Source organism: Delphinapterus leucas, chromosome 19 (genome assembly GCF_059928025.1).
Source record: "Delphinapterus leucas isolate spDelLeu-1000000601 "Yukka" chromosome 19, BTC_Dleu_Yukka2, whole genome shotgun sequence".
Classification (NCBI taxonomy): domain Eukaryota; kingdom Metazoa; phylum Chordata; class Mammalia; order Artiodactyla; family Monodontidae; genus Delphinapterus; species Delphinapterus leucas.
The window spans coordinates 60,686,086-60,700,319 of NC_143147.1; the positions used below are offsets into that span (position 1 = coordinate 60,686,086).

Here is a 14,234-nt window from a genome sequence, read left to right on the forward strand (position 1 = left end):
GAAGTTTCATATGCGGCCCTGGTACCTCTGCGACAGGAAAAAGTGGCAAGGACCAAGGAGGCCCAGGTTTCCTATGTGCCAGAGCTGGGCTTCCAGGGGTGTGGACGGCCAGCTAGAGGGTGCAGGTCCCCGCCAGCCAGGGCGTGAGCCTCCGCCGACTCCACCAGCACATCTGTCCTGGCTGGTGGAGTGGGCAGGTCACACGCAGGGTGCCCAGCCAACTCACCACCACTGCCCAGAGCACCTTCTCAGCTGCCTCATTCCAGACCCCCACGTGGCGCATGCAGCGTCATCCACCCACCACGCCCTGACCTCTGCCCTCATCTGCACCGAGCAGCCAGACCCTGCTCACCCAGGTCTTAGCGGAGTCCGACCGCCAGCTGCGCTCATCCCTGCTGCCCTGTTCTGCCCCCACCACCAGCCGTGCCCTCTCTGCCCTGGAGGCCGGAGGTCTGCATTAAATTCCCTTACGCAAGATGAGGGGGCTCCTGAAGCTGGGAGTGGGGCCGGTTTGGGGGCGCCTCCTCTCTTCCCTCCTGGCACCCGGGGTCCCGGGTCCCACTGCCCCGGCAGCACGCCTGGCCGGTGCTCCTGTGAACTGCAAGTCGCGCCTTTCTGTTTCTGTTGTAGTGAAAGCTTCCACCGTTTCCTTCTTGGACCATGAAGGGCAAAAACAAAAAAACACAAAAAAATCACAAAACAAAAAACAAAACAAAAAAAGATGTTCAGATCCAAGCAGCAAAACAGCCAACCAAACCGAGAAGCATCCACCGCGTCCGAGTCCGCGAGCCCGCGAGCCATCGCACCACAGCGAGGGAGCAGGTCCGCGGCCCCCGGCCGCCGGCAGCGTGCTGGCAGGAGGGAGGCGGGAGGGGAGGGACTCCGTTTTCTACCACGTCTTCCTTCCGGGCCCCACTCGAGGCAGCGTGGGCCAGTGGCGAGCGGCTGCAGGCCCAAGCAGGAGGAGTGGCCAGCAGGACTCGACCTTGGCTGCCGACTGTGCCAGCGGAGGGACGGCTGGGCGGGCGCGGGGACGGGGGCTGCTTTTCATCTCGGGGCTTCGGCTGTGCCCAGTCACCCTGTGTCTTGCGCTCTGGGCCCCGGCTACCCCTCCTGCCGCGCCGCCAACACCTGTGTCCTGCGAACCTGGGGAGGAGTTTGCAGCCACTGGAGGCTGTCCAACCAGCAGCCCTGGGGTCCGACCTCAACACCAAGGGCTGATATGTTTCCAGAACTACAGGGCACCCAGGCCCCCTCCCTCCACATGAGGGGGCTCTGGCTGCCCAGCCAGGGGTGAGGACCTTGAGGCCGAGGTCTTGTTCTGACTGGTCGTTTCTGGTTCCTTTTCTGGAGAACCTGGGCCTGGTCCAGGAGAGAGAAGGTCAGCCTCACGCTGCAGCTGGGAAGAGCCCTCTGGCCTCCGCCCTGCAGGGCCCAGTCCTGCAGAGAGGAACAGAGGGACGGGCCGGCACCTGGCTGCACGGCGAGGGTTCGGGTCACGGTGCTATGGGTCTGGACGGCACGTCCAAGCAGGGAGAGCCAGGGGTGGGGGAAGGCCTGGGCGGTCCGCAGCCCCCTCCCCTGCTCCCGGCTCAGGTCCTAGAGTCGTGGGGGCAACAGACGGCAGGCAGCAGGGAGGAGCCGCTGGCCAGGCAGGGAGAGCTGGAGTCGGGGGAGCAGCAAAAAAACAACAAAAGATGTAGGCTCCCAACATGGCTCCACTGTCTCACGAAACTTTAAAAGGAAAAAAAATACACCTCACTTTATATTTAGCATCAGCTCCTGAAGCTACTGAGATGAGGCTCCTTTTCTATTCCCGTTGTACAGAGCCCCGCCCTGCCTCCGGCTTCGTCCCCTGTACAGGCCCCTCCACCCTCTGCTGTTCTCGACCCTTTTCTTGCAGCAGCTCCACCCCCGGCCCTGCGCCCTCCCACCCCTCTCAACCCCGGGACTGCAGCCAGGCCCCAGGCTTCCTTTCTTACCATTCTGTATGCTTCCAAGGTGTGACCATTCAAATCAACCGCATTATTATTATTAAGATTATTAATAAAGATTTTTCTTCAAACCAGGACAACTCTTTTTGATTTGCCAGCTCCCGGGCACAGAGGGTAGAGGGCACAGAGGACCAGGACGCCCACTGTGGGTGGCCCCAGGATGGGCAGCTCCTCTCAGGAAGCCAGATGGCCAGAGGGGAGTCAGAAGACCCTATGGGAGACAGTCCAGAGCCCCCATGCTCTCCTCCAGACTGCCATCTCCCCATCCCGTCCCAGGAGTCTGGAGGTAGGGCTCACACGTGCTCCCCGCAGCCTTGCCCTGTCTACCCTGCGAGCAAGGTCTGTGACGTTACCAGCAGAGTCTGGGGCAGAAGGGCCCCCCGGCCCCACCAGCTGCTGAGTGGTGGCCGCTCCACATGTGTGCCTGATGACCGGTGGGGCAGACATCTGAATACAAGAGGGCCAGCTGGGCAGTTGAGGCTGGTGCTCTCAGGGATCTTGCCCACACCACTGGCTCTGCCTGTGCGCCAGGGCCCAGCCGTGGTCCCAAGGAAAGGAGCTGCCTGAAGGTAAGCCCACTGCTCCACCCCGGGTGTGAGTCCCCAGCCCCGGCGCAGTGGGGTGGAGGACAGTGGCCGCCATCCTCAACTCCCAGCCAGAAGAGGAGGGAGAGCTGGGAAGGGAAGCAGCAGAATCCAAACCAAGAGCCTGAAAGCCTTGGGCTGGGGGCTGCGATGGGGGCAGGCTCCAAACCCGAGACGCGCTGTCTGCCCCACGTCTCACCAAGACCTGCGTTCTTCATTTTTCACAGCGTCGGATCATTTATTTCGGAGCGATTACACACGCCAGAGGGGCACAGGCTTAAACGCCGACATATTATTTTCCTGCATACAAGCCTTTACCGTCGGTGGGACTGGGGACCGTGCTCTTGAGAAGCTGGGGCTGTGCGATCCCGCAGCACGCCATGCTCTGCTAAGCCCCCTTTTTTCTAATTGCTTGCGCGCCAGACTGTGAGAAAATAATTGCCACTATAAATTTTCCCTCCTTCTCAGCATAAAATATTCGGAAAACCAGCACTTTAAAAAAAAAAAGCCTCCTGAAATAAGAGCAGCGGGGCATGACAGCTGTGCTGCCCACTTCCGGGTGCCCGGTCCTGCCCCCCACCCGACCCCCACCTCTGGGAACTGGGGTGGGAGGAGCCAGGAGCCCCCACCCCAGTTCCCCCAAGTTCAAAATTGGGGGGGGATTCAAAGCATGCCAGGGGGAGTCAAGGGAGCGGTTCCCCAACCCCGACAGTCTCCTGACGCTCCAGATTCACAGGGAGAATCTGGGGTGCTGGGAGACCTGTTCAGGGTCAGCCAGTGGAGGTGTCTTCCTGGCCCACAGGAACCCTCTTCCCCCCTCTCAGACAAACCTATTCCCATCCTGGGGCTGAGCTGGGCCACACGCGTGGGGCATGAAGAGTAAAACGTTCCCAATTAGGAAAGACGTAGAACCAGAGGTCCTGCGTCGGGCTGGGAAAAGGGCACGTGGGCACTCATGAAGCAGGGCAGGTGGAGACAGAGGCAAACGTCGGCCCCGGAAGGAGAACCCCTCCGTGTCCTGCGGTCCTCTCCGAATTCCGAGGACCAGGATGGATGCCGTGTGGCTGCACTGCCGCCTGGCGGCCACTTCCTTCACTGCGGCGTAAAAATCAAGTCTGCTGACCCTGCGTGACACAGGGGGCCAACCCTCCAGCTGGGAGGTCACCCCAGAGGGTCCTGGCCCTTGGCATCGTCCACATCGAGTAGCACAGGGGGAGGACAAGAGGAACAGGAAAGTAACCCCCATCGTTGGCCTATGAGGCCTGGGGGTGAGAGACCCCAAGAACGAGGGGCTGACGGCCTTCGTCAAAGGGTCAGGGCACAGCCCACTCAGGCCTGGAGAGGGCAGGGGAGCAGGGTTACCCAAGGCTGCGGGGTCAAGAGACCCCTCCCGGGAAGCCACCGCAGCGGCCCAGGTGTCAACAGGGGAGCTGTGTGGCTGGAGAAACCATCTCTGGCTCGCCTACCCGCCTCCTCCCCGTGCAGAGCGCTGGGCAGAGGAAGGAGGGAGGTGCGGGGAGAGAGAAGGAAGCGGGAGGAAGGGGCCACAGTGGGCCGGGCCGCCGTCCCGATGCCTTGATGCTCTGGACTAACACCTGCTCAAGGGAGCGGCGGAGCCAGAGGGTGTGACGGAGGCGGCCCAGAGCCCGCACCCAGGGCTGGGGGGCTGCTGGGTGCCCCCCGAGGGCCTTCCTGGGCCCGGCCTGGCCTCCTGCTGCCCGAGCTCACTGGGCTCACCAGCTTGCACCTACGACCCGGAAGAGACGAAGCAGGACACAGGGCCGATGGGAATGCTCGGAAGTGGCTTTGGCTCAGGGGGACGGTAAACTGGGAAAGCCAGGACACGAGGTGGTCTGGCCCGGGTGCCTGCCCTGCCTGGGGCTGGTGTGACCTGGCGCAGCCTGGCCTGGGGCTCCCATTCCTGGGGAAGAGGTCTCCCGGGGACACCCTCTCAGCATTTGCAGGGGCCACTGTTCCTGAGCTACTGGCCCCACCCCACCCCACTGCTCTCCTCCCCCATCGGGGCCCCTCTATCTCATTCCCACCCTTGGAAGCGTCTCAAGGCCCTACTCCGAGGCCCTCTCGCCACAATTAAGCTCGCTTCTAATCGTCCCAACTGCAGGAATAAAAGGTCACCATTGTCAGCATAAGCGTCTTTCAGCCTATTAGGCAATTCCCTTTATGGAATTTTCTAGACTAAATTTTCCCAAATCTTTTCACTTGTACCCGGAAACTGTATACTACGGAGAGGGATTAGACAAAAAGGGGGGAGGGGTCCATTCACCGCTGGAATTATCAACTCAGCAAACTGACTTCTCAGTTTTCCTATCCCAATGCCCCAACGAAGAGCCACAGCCCACAGCCCACAGCCTTCCGGGGCCCGTGATCTTCTGGCCCAGCTCTTGGGACCCGGGCCTTCCCCGCACACGGGAAGAAGTCTTATCCTTGAGGTGGGAGACTCTGTGCTTTAATGGTCGCTCATGTGCGGGGCGTGGAGTACAGCATGGCCGCCCTGCCCCACTCGGCCCGCGGCACCAGAAACCCCTCCTTGGGGATGGGCTCCACCAGGAACTCCACACGGCCATCCCGGCCAGGCTCTGCAGGTGCCACTGCTAGGTCCACTATCCGATACCGGTTGACAAAAGCCAGGCCCAGGAGCGCGGGCCTCTCTGGCTCCGACGGCGCCCTGCAAGGAGAGTCACCTCCTGACCCTCGGCAGCAGTGGATCCGGAAGCATCGGACGTGAGGGGGGAGGTAGGCCCAGCGCAGAGTACAGCTGAGCCGGAGCCCAGCGGGGCCGCTCTCCCCCTCGGAGGCGGCCGGCTGCCAGCGCACCTGCGAGACAGTCACGGCCTGCACCTGAGGCAGAGGGGTCAGCAGGCTACTGGCATCCACCACCTGCCAGAAGAGAGAAGGCTCAGCACGGCCCGAGAGCCCAGGGCTGGTCGGAGGGTGCCTGGCCCTGCAAGGTCCACCCCCCGCACCTCTGCTCCAATCCCCCCGGGCCAGCGGAGGCAGCAGGGGGGCGCTCGGCCTCATCTGCAGCTGGACAGATGCCCCAGCCGAGCCCCAGCCGGCTCCCTGAGATGCCTCACCTGGATCTCTCCAAGGCGACAGACGAAGTTCTCCTCCTCCTGGCTGCCCGGAGGCCGGGAGAAATTAACGAAGAGGGCCTGCAGGAGGCAGCCCCGCAGATTCACTTCGTAGCAGCTGGGAGAGGCAAACAGGCCGGTCCCAAGGGGCCTCAGCTCGGCACCTTCAGACTGGCTGCTCAGAGGCCCCGAGCCACAGGGGTCTCCATCCCAAAGTGGATCCTGCGGTCTTGTGTCACTGAGCTGCCTGAAATCCGAGGGGTCGGCCCAGGGCCCCTCCATTCCCGCCAGTTCTGGGGTTTCTCAGTGGACGGTCCCTCACTCTTCAATCCCCACCCCAGCGTGGCCATCCCTGGCGGGGGATTCAACAGGAAGGGGAGGGACTCACCGCTGGACCCAGCCCCCGCTGAGCTGCTGGCCGCAGCGGCCCACCCATTTGGCCAGCTTGGTCGGGGGCACCCGGAGGGGTCGGGGACTGCGCCTTGAGCTCGTTTCTGCTGGGGCAGGAGACACAAGACTTCAACAAGGAGAGTCCAAAGGAAACCGCACTGGGAGGTGTCACTGAATCGGGAGCCGGGGGCCCAGCAAGACTCCCTGGTGGCCCCAGGTGCTCTCGGCCCGATGGGCTGAGGCCTCAGGAGAAGGGGAACAGGGAGGAGAGGAGGAAAACTCAGGGATGAATGACCAGGACTGGCCCGTGGACATCCTCGCTCTCAGGGCGCAGCTGGCACGAGACCCCCCATGGGAGCACACCTCCAACCCGCACCGCAGGGCCACAGCCCAGAGGTTCCAGCTGAAGGGCGAAACTCCCTGTCCAGGCCTGGACCACAGCAGTGCCCCCAACCCCAGCTGCCCCCGCACCCCATGCAGCTTTCTAGCTTCCTCCTCCCCGAGACGTCCCCTGAGAAGGCAGAAGCCTGTAAGGAAGGAAGGAGCCATCCCCTCACCGCTCAGCGCCGAGATGCCTCCCACGTGACAGCTGCCTGCGTCCCCCGTGGTGAGCTCCAAAGCCACCCCCACAGCCGAAGGTCCTTCTAGCTTGTACACCATGGACAGGAAAACCTTGGGTGGCACTGGGACCTGCAGGGAGAATAACCTGGAGGAGGAAGGTCCTGTGATGAGAGGCCACAGGGAAACTGCTGGGAAGCGGGACTGTTCCGGGTCCCATCCGCCAACTTCTCCCTCCAGGATGGGGAGGGGGAGCGGGCTGCCCGCGAGGCCAGCCTCAGGTCTGCGAAAGGAAAATGCACACAAGAATGTGCAGGTAGCTGACGCTACTCTCCTGGACACTCAGAAGCGGTGAAGAGGGTAAACTGTATGTTGCGTGTTCTTCACACAATAAAACAAAACCCCGGCTCTGTCCTCACTCTGGCCTCTGCTGCCCACCTGCCCAGTTAGGCGACTGACATGGATGATGGGGGAAGATGACAGGCCCTACGTCTCAGCCCCACTCACTCACCTACCTCACAGACACGTTTCCAACCTCGGGCGGAATCAGCCCCCGGATAAGCAGAGAGCTGCCCCCGTTCCAGGCGTCTTCCAGGCAGCAGTGCATCTTCACCCAGCCCCGTCCGTTCCCTTCCAGCCTGTGCTCTCCAAACAGGGGCTGGATTTCCTGGGCACTCAGGTGGTACCAGGGCCCCACGGCCTCCTCCTGAAGAAAGAGACAGAAGTGGAGGGAGGGCAGGGGGCAGACGGAGCCGTCACGCCCAAGGCCCCCCCCACCGGTCCCAGGTGAGGACCAAAGATGAGAGAGAAGGCAGCCCCTTCGCCAACATGCGGCACATCCGGGAAGCCCCTCGCCCCCGGCCACCCAGCACGGGACCCACGCACCTGGCCATAACAGACTCTTCGAGTCCCCATGCCCAGGCAGAAGGAAGTGACAAAGGGCAAGGAGCAGATGCTATGTGTGGGCAGATAGCGTTCCAGCAAACTCCAGAACCTGCGGAGAGACGCATGAAGGCTCAGGTCCACAGAGGGCTCCGCGATGCCCTGAACTCACTCTTGCGACTCCAGTCTTTCTGGCATCCCTTCCCGAGTGACCGCAGCCCCCCACTGCAAGCCTGCAGGAAGTGGTCCCTCGAGGTCCCCAACCTTTGTCCTTCCTGCGTAACTAACTGGTCTCCACGACCCCCAGGAGCAGCCAGGGCAGCTGAACCCCTTGCCCTGCCTTAACCCCACCCCCAGGGGAGCAAGGCCAAAAGCTGGCGAAATCACCTGAGACCCTCCCTGCCATTGGCCACACTCAGGTCCCGGGACACACAGGACTCACTTGTCCTGGTTCTGGAAGAAATCCCCCTTCTCCAAACACTCGTACACCCAGCCAGGTGCGAACAGAGCCACCGAGAACCCGTGCTTCCGGATCAGCTCCAGTGACTAGGGAGACAGCAGTCAGGGAGATGCCCCCGTCCCAGCAACCAGCGTCCACGCATGGCGATGGGGGGTTTGGGGAAGCGGGGAGCCTGGAAAGGGAGGCAGGAGCCCCAGCGCCACTCCGGGCGTTTAGGGCTCGCCCCTACAGTTCTGCAGCCGCCCAGAAGAGGGCGCGGGCGGCGGGGAGGCGCAGAGCGGAATGTCCGAGGGGCAGGGGCCAGCACGGGGGCCGCCCACGGGATACACGTCTCTCTCTCACTACACTTCACACTATATTATCAGCCTCACAGGGGGCGGAGAGAATCTTCAGTTATTGGATTAAATGTATTCACTTAAAGCTTAATTAATGAGTTGAGAACGTCCCCACGGCGCCCGGGGACAGGCTGATTCCCCACTTATCCCACACCAGGTGCAGCAGCCCCCGCGGGCCCCTCTTCTCTTTTCTCACTGCTGACACCGCCTGCCTCGCCAGAAAAACCTCACTAGTTATCAAACCAGCAGTTCCCGAAACTGTGGGAGTTTCACCTCAGTCCTTCGCCCTGGGCTAAGGAAACACCAAAATATGCCCCCCGGCTTTCCTCTGAGTCCCCGTTCTCGCTTTACAGTGCTAGCTCAGTGCCCTGCAAAGCACGTGGTCCAAAAGGAAGTAAAGCTACAGGTGAGACCAGCATTAACACCTAGGGAAAAATGGTACCATCTGACTGTAGAAATGGGCTGCAAGGTAGGATTTCAGGGCAGACCTTGTTTCTTGGTGCTTCAGTTTCCCCACTCTGGGGAGGATCACCGCTGCCTCTCTTTCCCTTGAGGTGCAGATAGCAATGAAAGGTCCCCAAGGACAGCAGGCACCCGGGCCACTGCCACCACCTCCCCGGCCTCAAAGGCCACCACCCACCTTGTCCGTATGGAACCGGCCCCCGACGACATTGCCCCGGGCGAACACATCCACTCCCACATACACGTCGGCCAGGCGCTCCCCAGCCTGCCCCAGCATCCGCTCCAGATGTTCCTCCCGCCAGTTATAGTTGGTGAAGAAGCCATCGCAGGAATCGAAGAAGACCCTGGGGGCGGCAAGGGTGGGCTGTAAAGCCCGGGCCTTCTCCCCTCAAGCACCTGCATCCGCTCAGCCCACAGACTGCGGCCAGTAAAGCTGGGCACGGCCGGGCTGACCAGGCGCTCCTTCTCTCTGGTGGTGCTCGGGGTGTCAGACAACTCTGCCCGTCCCTCACCTTCCCCAAGACAGCCATGCTGGCAACACCTCCGGAAGGCAGAGGGAGCTCCTACCCCTGTCCAGGGGCCCAGGCCGCCCTCCTGCAGGCTCACCTGTTGTGCTCGTTGAGCTCATCCTGCCACGTGAGTTGCCCGCTGCTCACCACGCTATCATACCAGAGCACCAGGCCCCTGGGGACCTGTTGATGCAGCTGAGTGGTCAGGTACCGGAGGAAGTGGGGCACGTTCCCCACGGCGGCCAGCTGGAGACAGGGAAGGAGACAGACCTTCCGTGAGGCCCAGAGAGGTCTGTCGTGAGAAGCGCCTGGCACAGGACAGACAGGAGGACACTTAACCCCAGGAGCAAACGGGTCCTGGTCCCAGAAGCCCCTCAGCCCCACGGCTGCCGAGCAGAGGGTCCAGCCAGAGGTCCAACTTTCCGTTCTTTCTGAAGCAGGAAGGACATGGACACAGCAATCAGGAAACGATAAAACGCAATGAAAGGGGAGGGCGGCGTGAAGAGGAAGCCACACATGCGGCGCGAGCAAAGCAGAGGCCACCTTGAAGGAGCCAGAGAAGCAAAGCTCAGCGCGCAAGGTTTCTGGACACCGCGCTGGAGAACATCCATCTCCCTGTGAAGAGGCAGAGGCGTAGGAGCCGGCTCCAACTGAGACGGAGGAAGTGCTGCCGTAGCAGGGACCGGCCTGATGAGGCCGAGGAGTGCGATGGAGGGTCCCCACGGGGCACAGGGGCAGGCGTGCTCACACTCAGAGAGTTCTCGATGTTGATCAGCCAGCCATCGAATCGGAAAAACTGGGCAATCAGGACCAGCTGACGGGCCACCGCCTGGTATGAGCGCTCGTCCCCAGCCAGGAAGGCCTCACAGAGCCGCTCCCCTTCTTTCCATTCGGTGATGAAAGTCCCTGTGGGACGGGAGAGAAACAAGGTCGGGCCCGGGGATCATTTCCCCTCTGACCCAGCAGTTCCCAAGGTGTGGTTCCTGCACCAGCAGCGTCACTGTCACCTGCAAACTTATTAGAATTTCAAATTCCCAGCATCCCCAGATATCAAATGAATCGGATCCCCTGGGGGCGGGGCCCCAAAATCAGTGTTAGACAAGCCAGTAAATGATTTGGATTCAGGAGGAAGCTTGAGGAGCACTACTCTCCCCAGGGGTGGACCACCTACAGCCCGTATCCAGCCCCCCACGTCTTCGTGTAAAAACGGTTTTACTGGATCACAGCCCAGCCCATTTGTTTGTTTATTGTCTGTGGGGGCTATTGTCTCTCTGGCAGTTCCAATAGTGACCCAGTGGCCTGGAAAGCTGAAAATATTTACTATCTGGTCCTTTCCAGAAAAAGTTTGTTTTGCCTGTCCTAACCCATCAAGGCAGGTAAGGAGCTCTACCCACTAAGAAGCAGCCAAAGCCCAAGCCCTTTTTTTTTTTTTTTTTGCGGTACGCGGGCCTCTCACTGTTGCGGCCTCTCCCGTTGCGGAGCACAGGCTCCGGATGCGCAAGCTCAGTGGCCGTGGCTCACGGGCCCAGCCACTCCGCGGCATGTGGGATCCTCCCGGACCGGGGCACGAACCCGTGTCCCCTGCGTCGGCAGGCGGACTCTCAACCGCTGAGCCACCAGGGAAGCCCAGCCCAAGCCCTTTCATCACTGGGTCACCTGGAAGGTGTGCCAATGAGTCTGGCAGGGTTGGAGGCGGGTCCCTGGCTCTTACCCAGCACACAGACCCCATGCCTGTGGGCAGCGTTGGTCCAGCCTACCGGGGGGATGGTGACCGTGTGATGGCTGAAGTACACAAAGATGTCGATGTACTGCCAGTGGTAGAAGGAATAGGGGTTCTGCGCGGCTGAGCCCTGAATAAACCTAGTGAAGAAAGAGAACAAAGTCAGGACCCAGAAACAGACAAGGACACGACGACCCCACGGTGAAAAGAGAGGGCAATGGCGAGTGAGTGAAGATTCTCTTCGGTTCCATCCGGTCGGCGCTAATGGCAAGCTTGCTGTGAGCCAGGCCCTGCCTACTGACTGGGCTGAGAAGCAGCCCAGGCCACAGCCCGGACGTTGACAGGCTTGGTCACAAGGGAAACGTTTTCACCAGGCCGCGCAGGTACCCCCCGCATGGGACCCGATGGACTGAGCGTGTTTAGCCTCAACAAGCAGACAAACACAGGACAGAAGGAAAGAGACGGGGAGGGGCTCATGCAGAGCTCCTGTGCCTGGGGTCCCACTCTATTCTGAGATCAGCAGCTCCCCAGGACACGGCCTGCCTGCAGGTAAGGTTGGGGTTGACAACCACGTGAGCTACACCCGAGGTTACATCACCCGCCTCTGTCTGTACCTTGATGGCCAGCTCTGACTCAGGCCTTCCCAACAGTTGTCATGTCCAAGATTGTTTTATGGACGTTTAAGATCTCTAAGCTGACCCCGCAGCAACCTGGAGGAAGTGCCCCCGGCTGCGGGGGGGAGGGGGTGGAACGACTCCAGAGCCAGTGGGCCAAGATGGAAGGGAGCTCGAGTGAGGAGGATGAAGAAAAGAAATCAGCTGAAGAACCAAGTTTCTGGGCCAGGCCATCTGAAGAGGGTCCCAGCTGTGGTGCCCTCTCCAGCCTCCCAGGCTTCAGGTGCAGGTAGTCCCCAGAATCAAACCGTTTCAGAGCTGAAAGAGGCAGCAGCTATTGCCTAACCCAGTGCCCTCTTCTTACAGATGAAACAAAGAGGCCTGAGTTCCTCTCCCAGGTGGTGGCAGTGTGGGCTGATGCCCCATCTCCTGACTCCCCATCCGGTGCTCCTTCTGCCACATGGCACGCTCCCGCCCCTCCATCCCCTCCCGCCAGGTGATGCCCTCGCAGTGTCCTCACTTGTCATCCAGGTACCCGCCCATCATGTCATGGCACATCAAAGTCCGGGGCCTCCTGCTGCTCAGAGGGGGCTGCCGACACTCGGGGGGCCCTAAGGCCACGTTAAAGCCGTCCTCCACGTTGGGCGTCCATGCCAAGAGTTCCTCCAGGGAAGACAAGTAAAAGCTGATGGGTTTGGTGGTGACCTTGTCATAATATCGAACTGGTTCAGAGGAGGGAAACAGCGAGGCATCAGTCGAAATTATGGGATTAATAACAGAAAACTTGAGATGGGGAGGGGACAGCCCAGTCCAGAAGCTCCAAGAGTGAACATGGACACAAGTGTTCAGAGCCTCGGTCCTTCTCACCTGGCAAAGGGTCTGGGGTAAAACTGACCACTTCTCGAAAGACTGCTTCTTCTTGATCCTCTTCAATTCTAAGCAAAGAAGGAGTTAAATTTCTTTTAAATAAAAGGGTAAAGAAAAAGAGCACTTTGAAGCCAACAGACCAGCCCGCGCTTAGACATGCAGGGGGAGATGGCCTCGGGCTTACATTTTTTAATGCAAACTATGGAAACGTGCCTTTGCCCATTCTGTTCCCTCAAACTGGAACACCCTTCTGTCCATTCTCCACCTACTGAAATCCTCCACCTCCTCAAAGACCAGTTCAGATGTCCCCGCTCCAGGCACCAACCCCTTTCCTGCCCAGCATGGGCACGAATAATCCTAATTACACACGCTGGCCTGCCCTGAGCAATTAAAAATGCCACGCTCGGATCCTCTGCGCAGATCCACCGCCAGGGGTGGGAGGCACGATCAAAGCATTTCGCATGTCAAAGCTTCCTGCCAGGGCGCCAGGATTCCCAGCCTGGCCCGCTGCTGAGGTCGCATCCCCGTTCCGAGACTCTGTCCGTGCCTGCTGCTGTGCGGGCTGGGGCGGCGGGCAGGACCCGCCGCGGACAGGGGACTTGGGGGCCGAAGATTGCTGTCCTGCGCCTGGAGCTCCCAGCGCGCCTCCCGGGGCCTGGGCCGGGCGCCCATCGACTCTGGCCCCACTGCCCGGCCGCGGGACGGGGCCGCAGGATTCGCCCACCGGTCTCTTACCCACCTCCTCTGCGGCAGCCGCCTGCCTGGCTGGGGATCCCGCTGCTCCTTCAGGGTCGCCGGCGCCTGCAGCCGCCGGCCCCGCCGCCGCGCAGCCGCCAGGGCCCGGGCGCCCGCGGCCTCCATGACGTTGCCCCGCCCGCGCCGCCCGGCAGCCCGGCTGCCGGCCAATCGCAGTCTGGAACCCGCCCCTGACACCGCCAGCCGGCCAATGGGGACTTCTCGGCGCTGATGCCCCGCCCCGACTGGGCTCCGGACAGACTCCCGGCTCGCGCCATGGGCTGGCTCACCTGCCACCGGGCCTTTGTAGAGGAGGAAGGTCTGGGGGCGGGGCCTGTGGAGGGGCGGGGCCGAGACGAGGGGCGGGGAGGGGGCAGGGAGGGGGCGGGGTCTGAGCCCAGGGCTCCGGAAAGCACCTTCGTACCAGTTCTGGCCTCGCCGGCCTCCTTTTTCAGATGAGCGATCTCCCGAAGGTCACAAAGTCAGTAAATTGTAGAAGCGATATCTGAACTCTGTTCGTCTAATCCCTATTCAAAGATAATTTTCAGAAAAAGGTGAAATAATAATTCTCATTCAGGTATAAAAATAGACAAATGTTAAAGACTGTCCTATTCGTTAATCAGAGAAGGAACCAGACAGGTATTATAACCAGTTCAAAAGCGAATCAAAAAAGAGAACCTTTTATAGATCAGGAATATTGAAATGAGAACGTTAATAGAGGCAGAATGAGTTTTTCCGCAGGAGTGGGGTGTGGGCAAGATCACTGAACGTCTGGACAAGACAATTTACACGTTGTAAAGATGATAAAAAGCTAGAATCAGATTAAGTGGTACAAACTACTGTGTATGTATAAAATAAATAAGCTGCAAGGATATAGTGTACAGCACAGGGAATATAGCCAATATTTTATAATAACTATAAATGGAGCATAACCTTTAAAAACTGTGAATCACTATGTTGTACTGAAACTTATATAATATTGTACATCAACTATACCTCAACTTTTTAAAAAAGCTAGGATCAGATAACAGC

General features: G+C 60.3%; 1 protein-coding gene across 4 annotated transcripts; it reads right to left on the reverse strand.

Moving 5' to 3' along the window:
• Positions 1-2,694: 2,694 nt before the first annotated feature.
• Positions 2,695-13,345, reverse strand: ENGASE (endo-beta-N-acetylglucosaminidase). Of its 4 annotated transcripts, XM_089901586.1 has the most exons (15): positions 13,207-13,345; positions 12,468-12,535; positions 12,121-12,322; positions 10,978-11,126; positions 10,015-10,172; positions 9,364-9,512; positions 8,936-9,101; positions 7,943-8,046; positions 7,504-7,612; positions 7,134-7,324; positions 6,618-6,766; positions 6,059-6,167; positions 5,674-5,788; positions 5,414-5,476; positions 2,789-5,264 (listed from the first exon to the last, which is right to left on the reverse strand). In XM_089901586.1, the coding sequence occupies exons 1-15, from the start codon at positions 13,326-13,328 to the stop codon at positions 5,046-5,048; spliced, it is 2,073 nt and encodes a 690-aa protein (XP_089757712.1). In that variant the 5' UTR covers positions 13,329-13,345; the 3' UTR covers positions 2,789-5,045. The 4 variants fall into 4 exon arrangements, with proteins under 4 accessions (XP_089757713.1, XP_089757712.1, XP_022445135.2 ...); XM_089901587.1 differs by lacking the exon at positions 5,414-5,476 and having other exon boundaries at positions 2,695-5,264; XM_022589427.3 differs by having other exon boundaries at positions 2,797-5,476.
• Between the last annotated feature and the right edge of the window lie 889 nt (positions 13,346-14,234).

Bases quoted from the DNA above. Each gene is read 5' to 3' on its own strand.
- ENGASE (XM_022589427.3), bottom strand. From the start codon at position 13,328: ATGGAGGCCGCGGGCGCCCGGGCCCTGGCGGCTGCGCGGCGGCGGGGC. The intron at 5,789-6,058 runs GTGAGTCCCTCC...TGCCTCTCCCAG, and splicing joins AGCGGGGGCTGGGTCCAGCG to CTGCTACGAAGTGAATCTGC. The intron at 5,477-5,673 runs GTGAGGCATCTC...CTCTTCTGGCAG, and splicing joins GTCGCCTTGGAGAGATCCAG to GTGGTGGATGCCAGTAGCCT.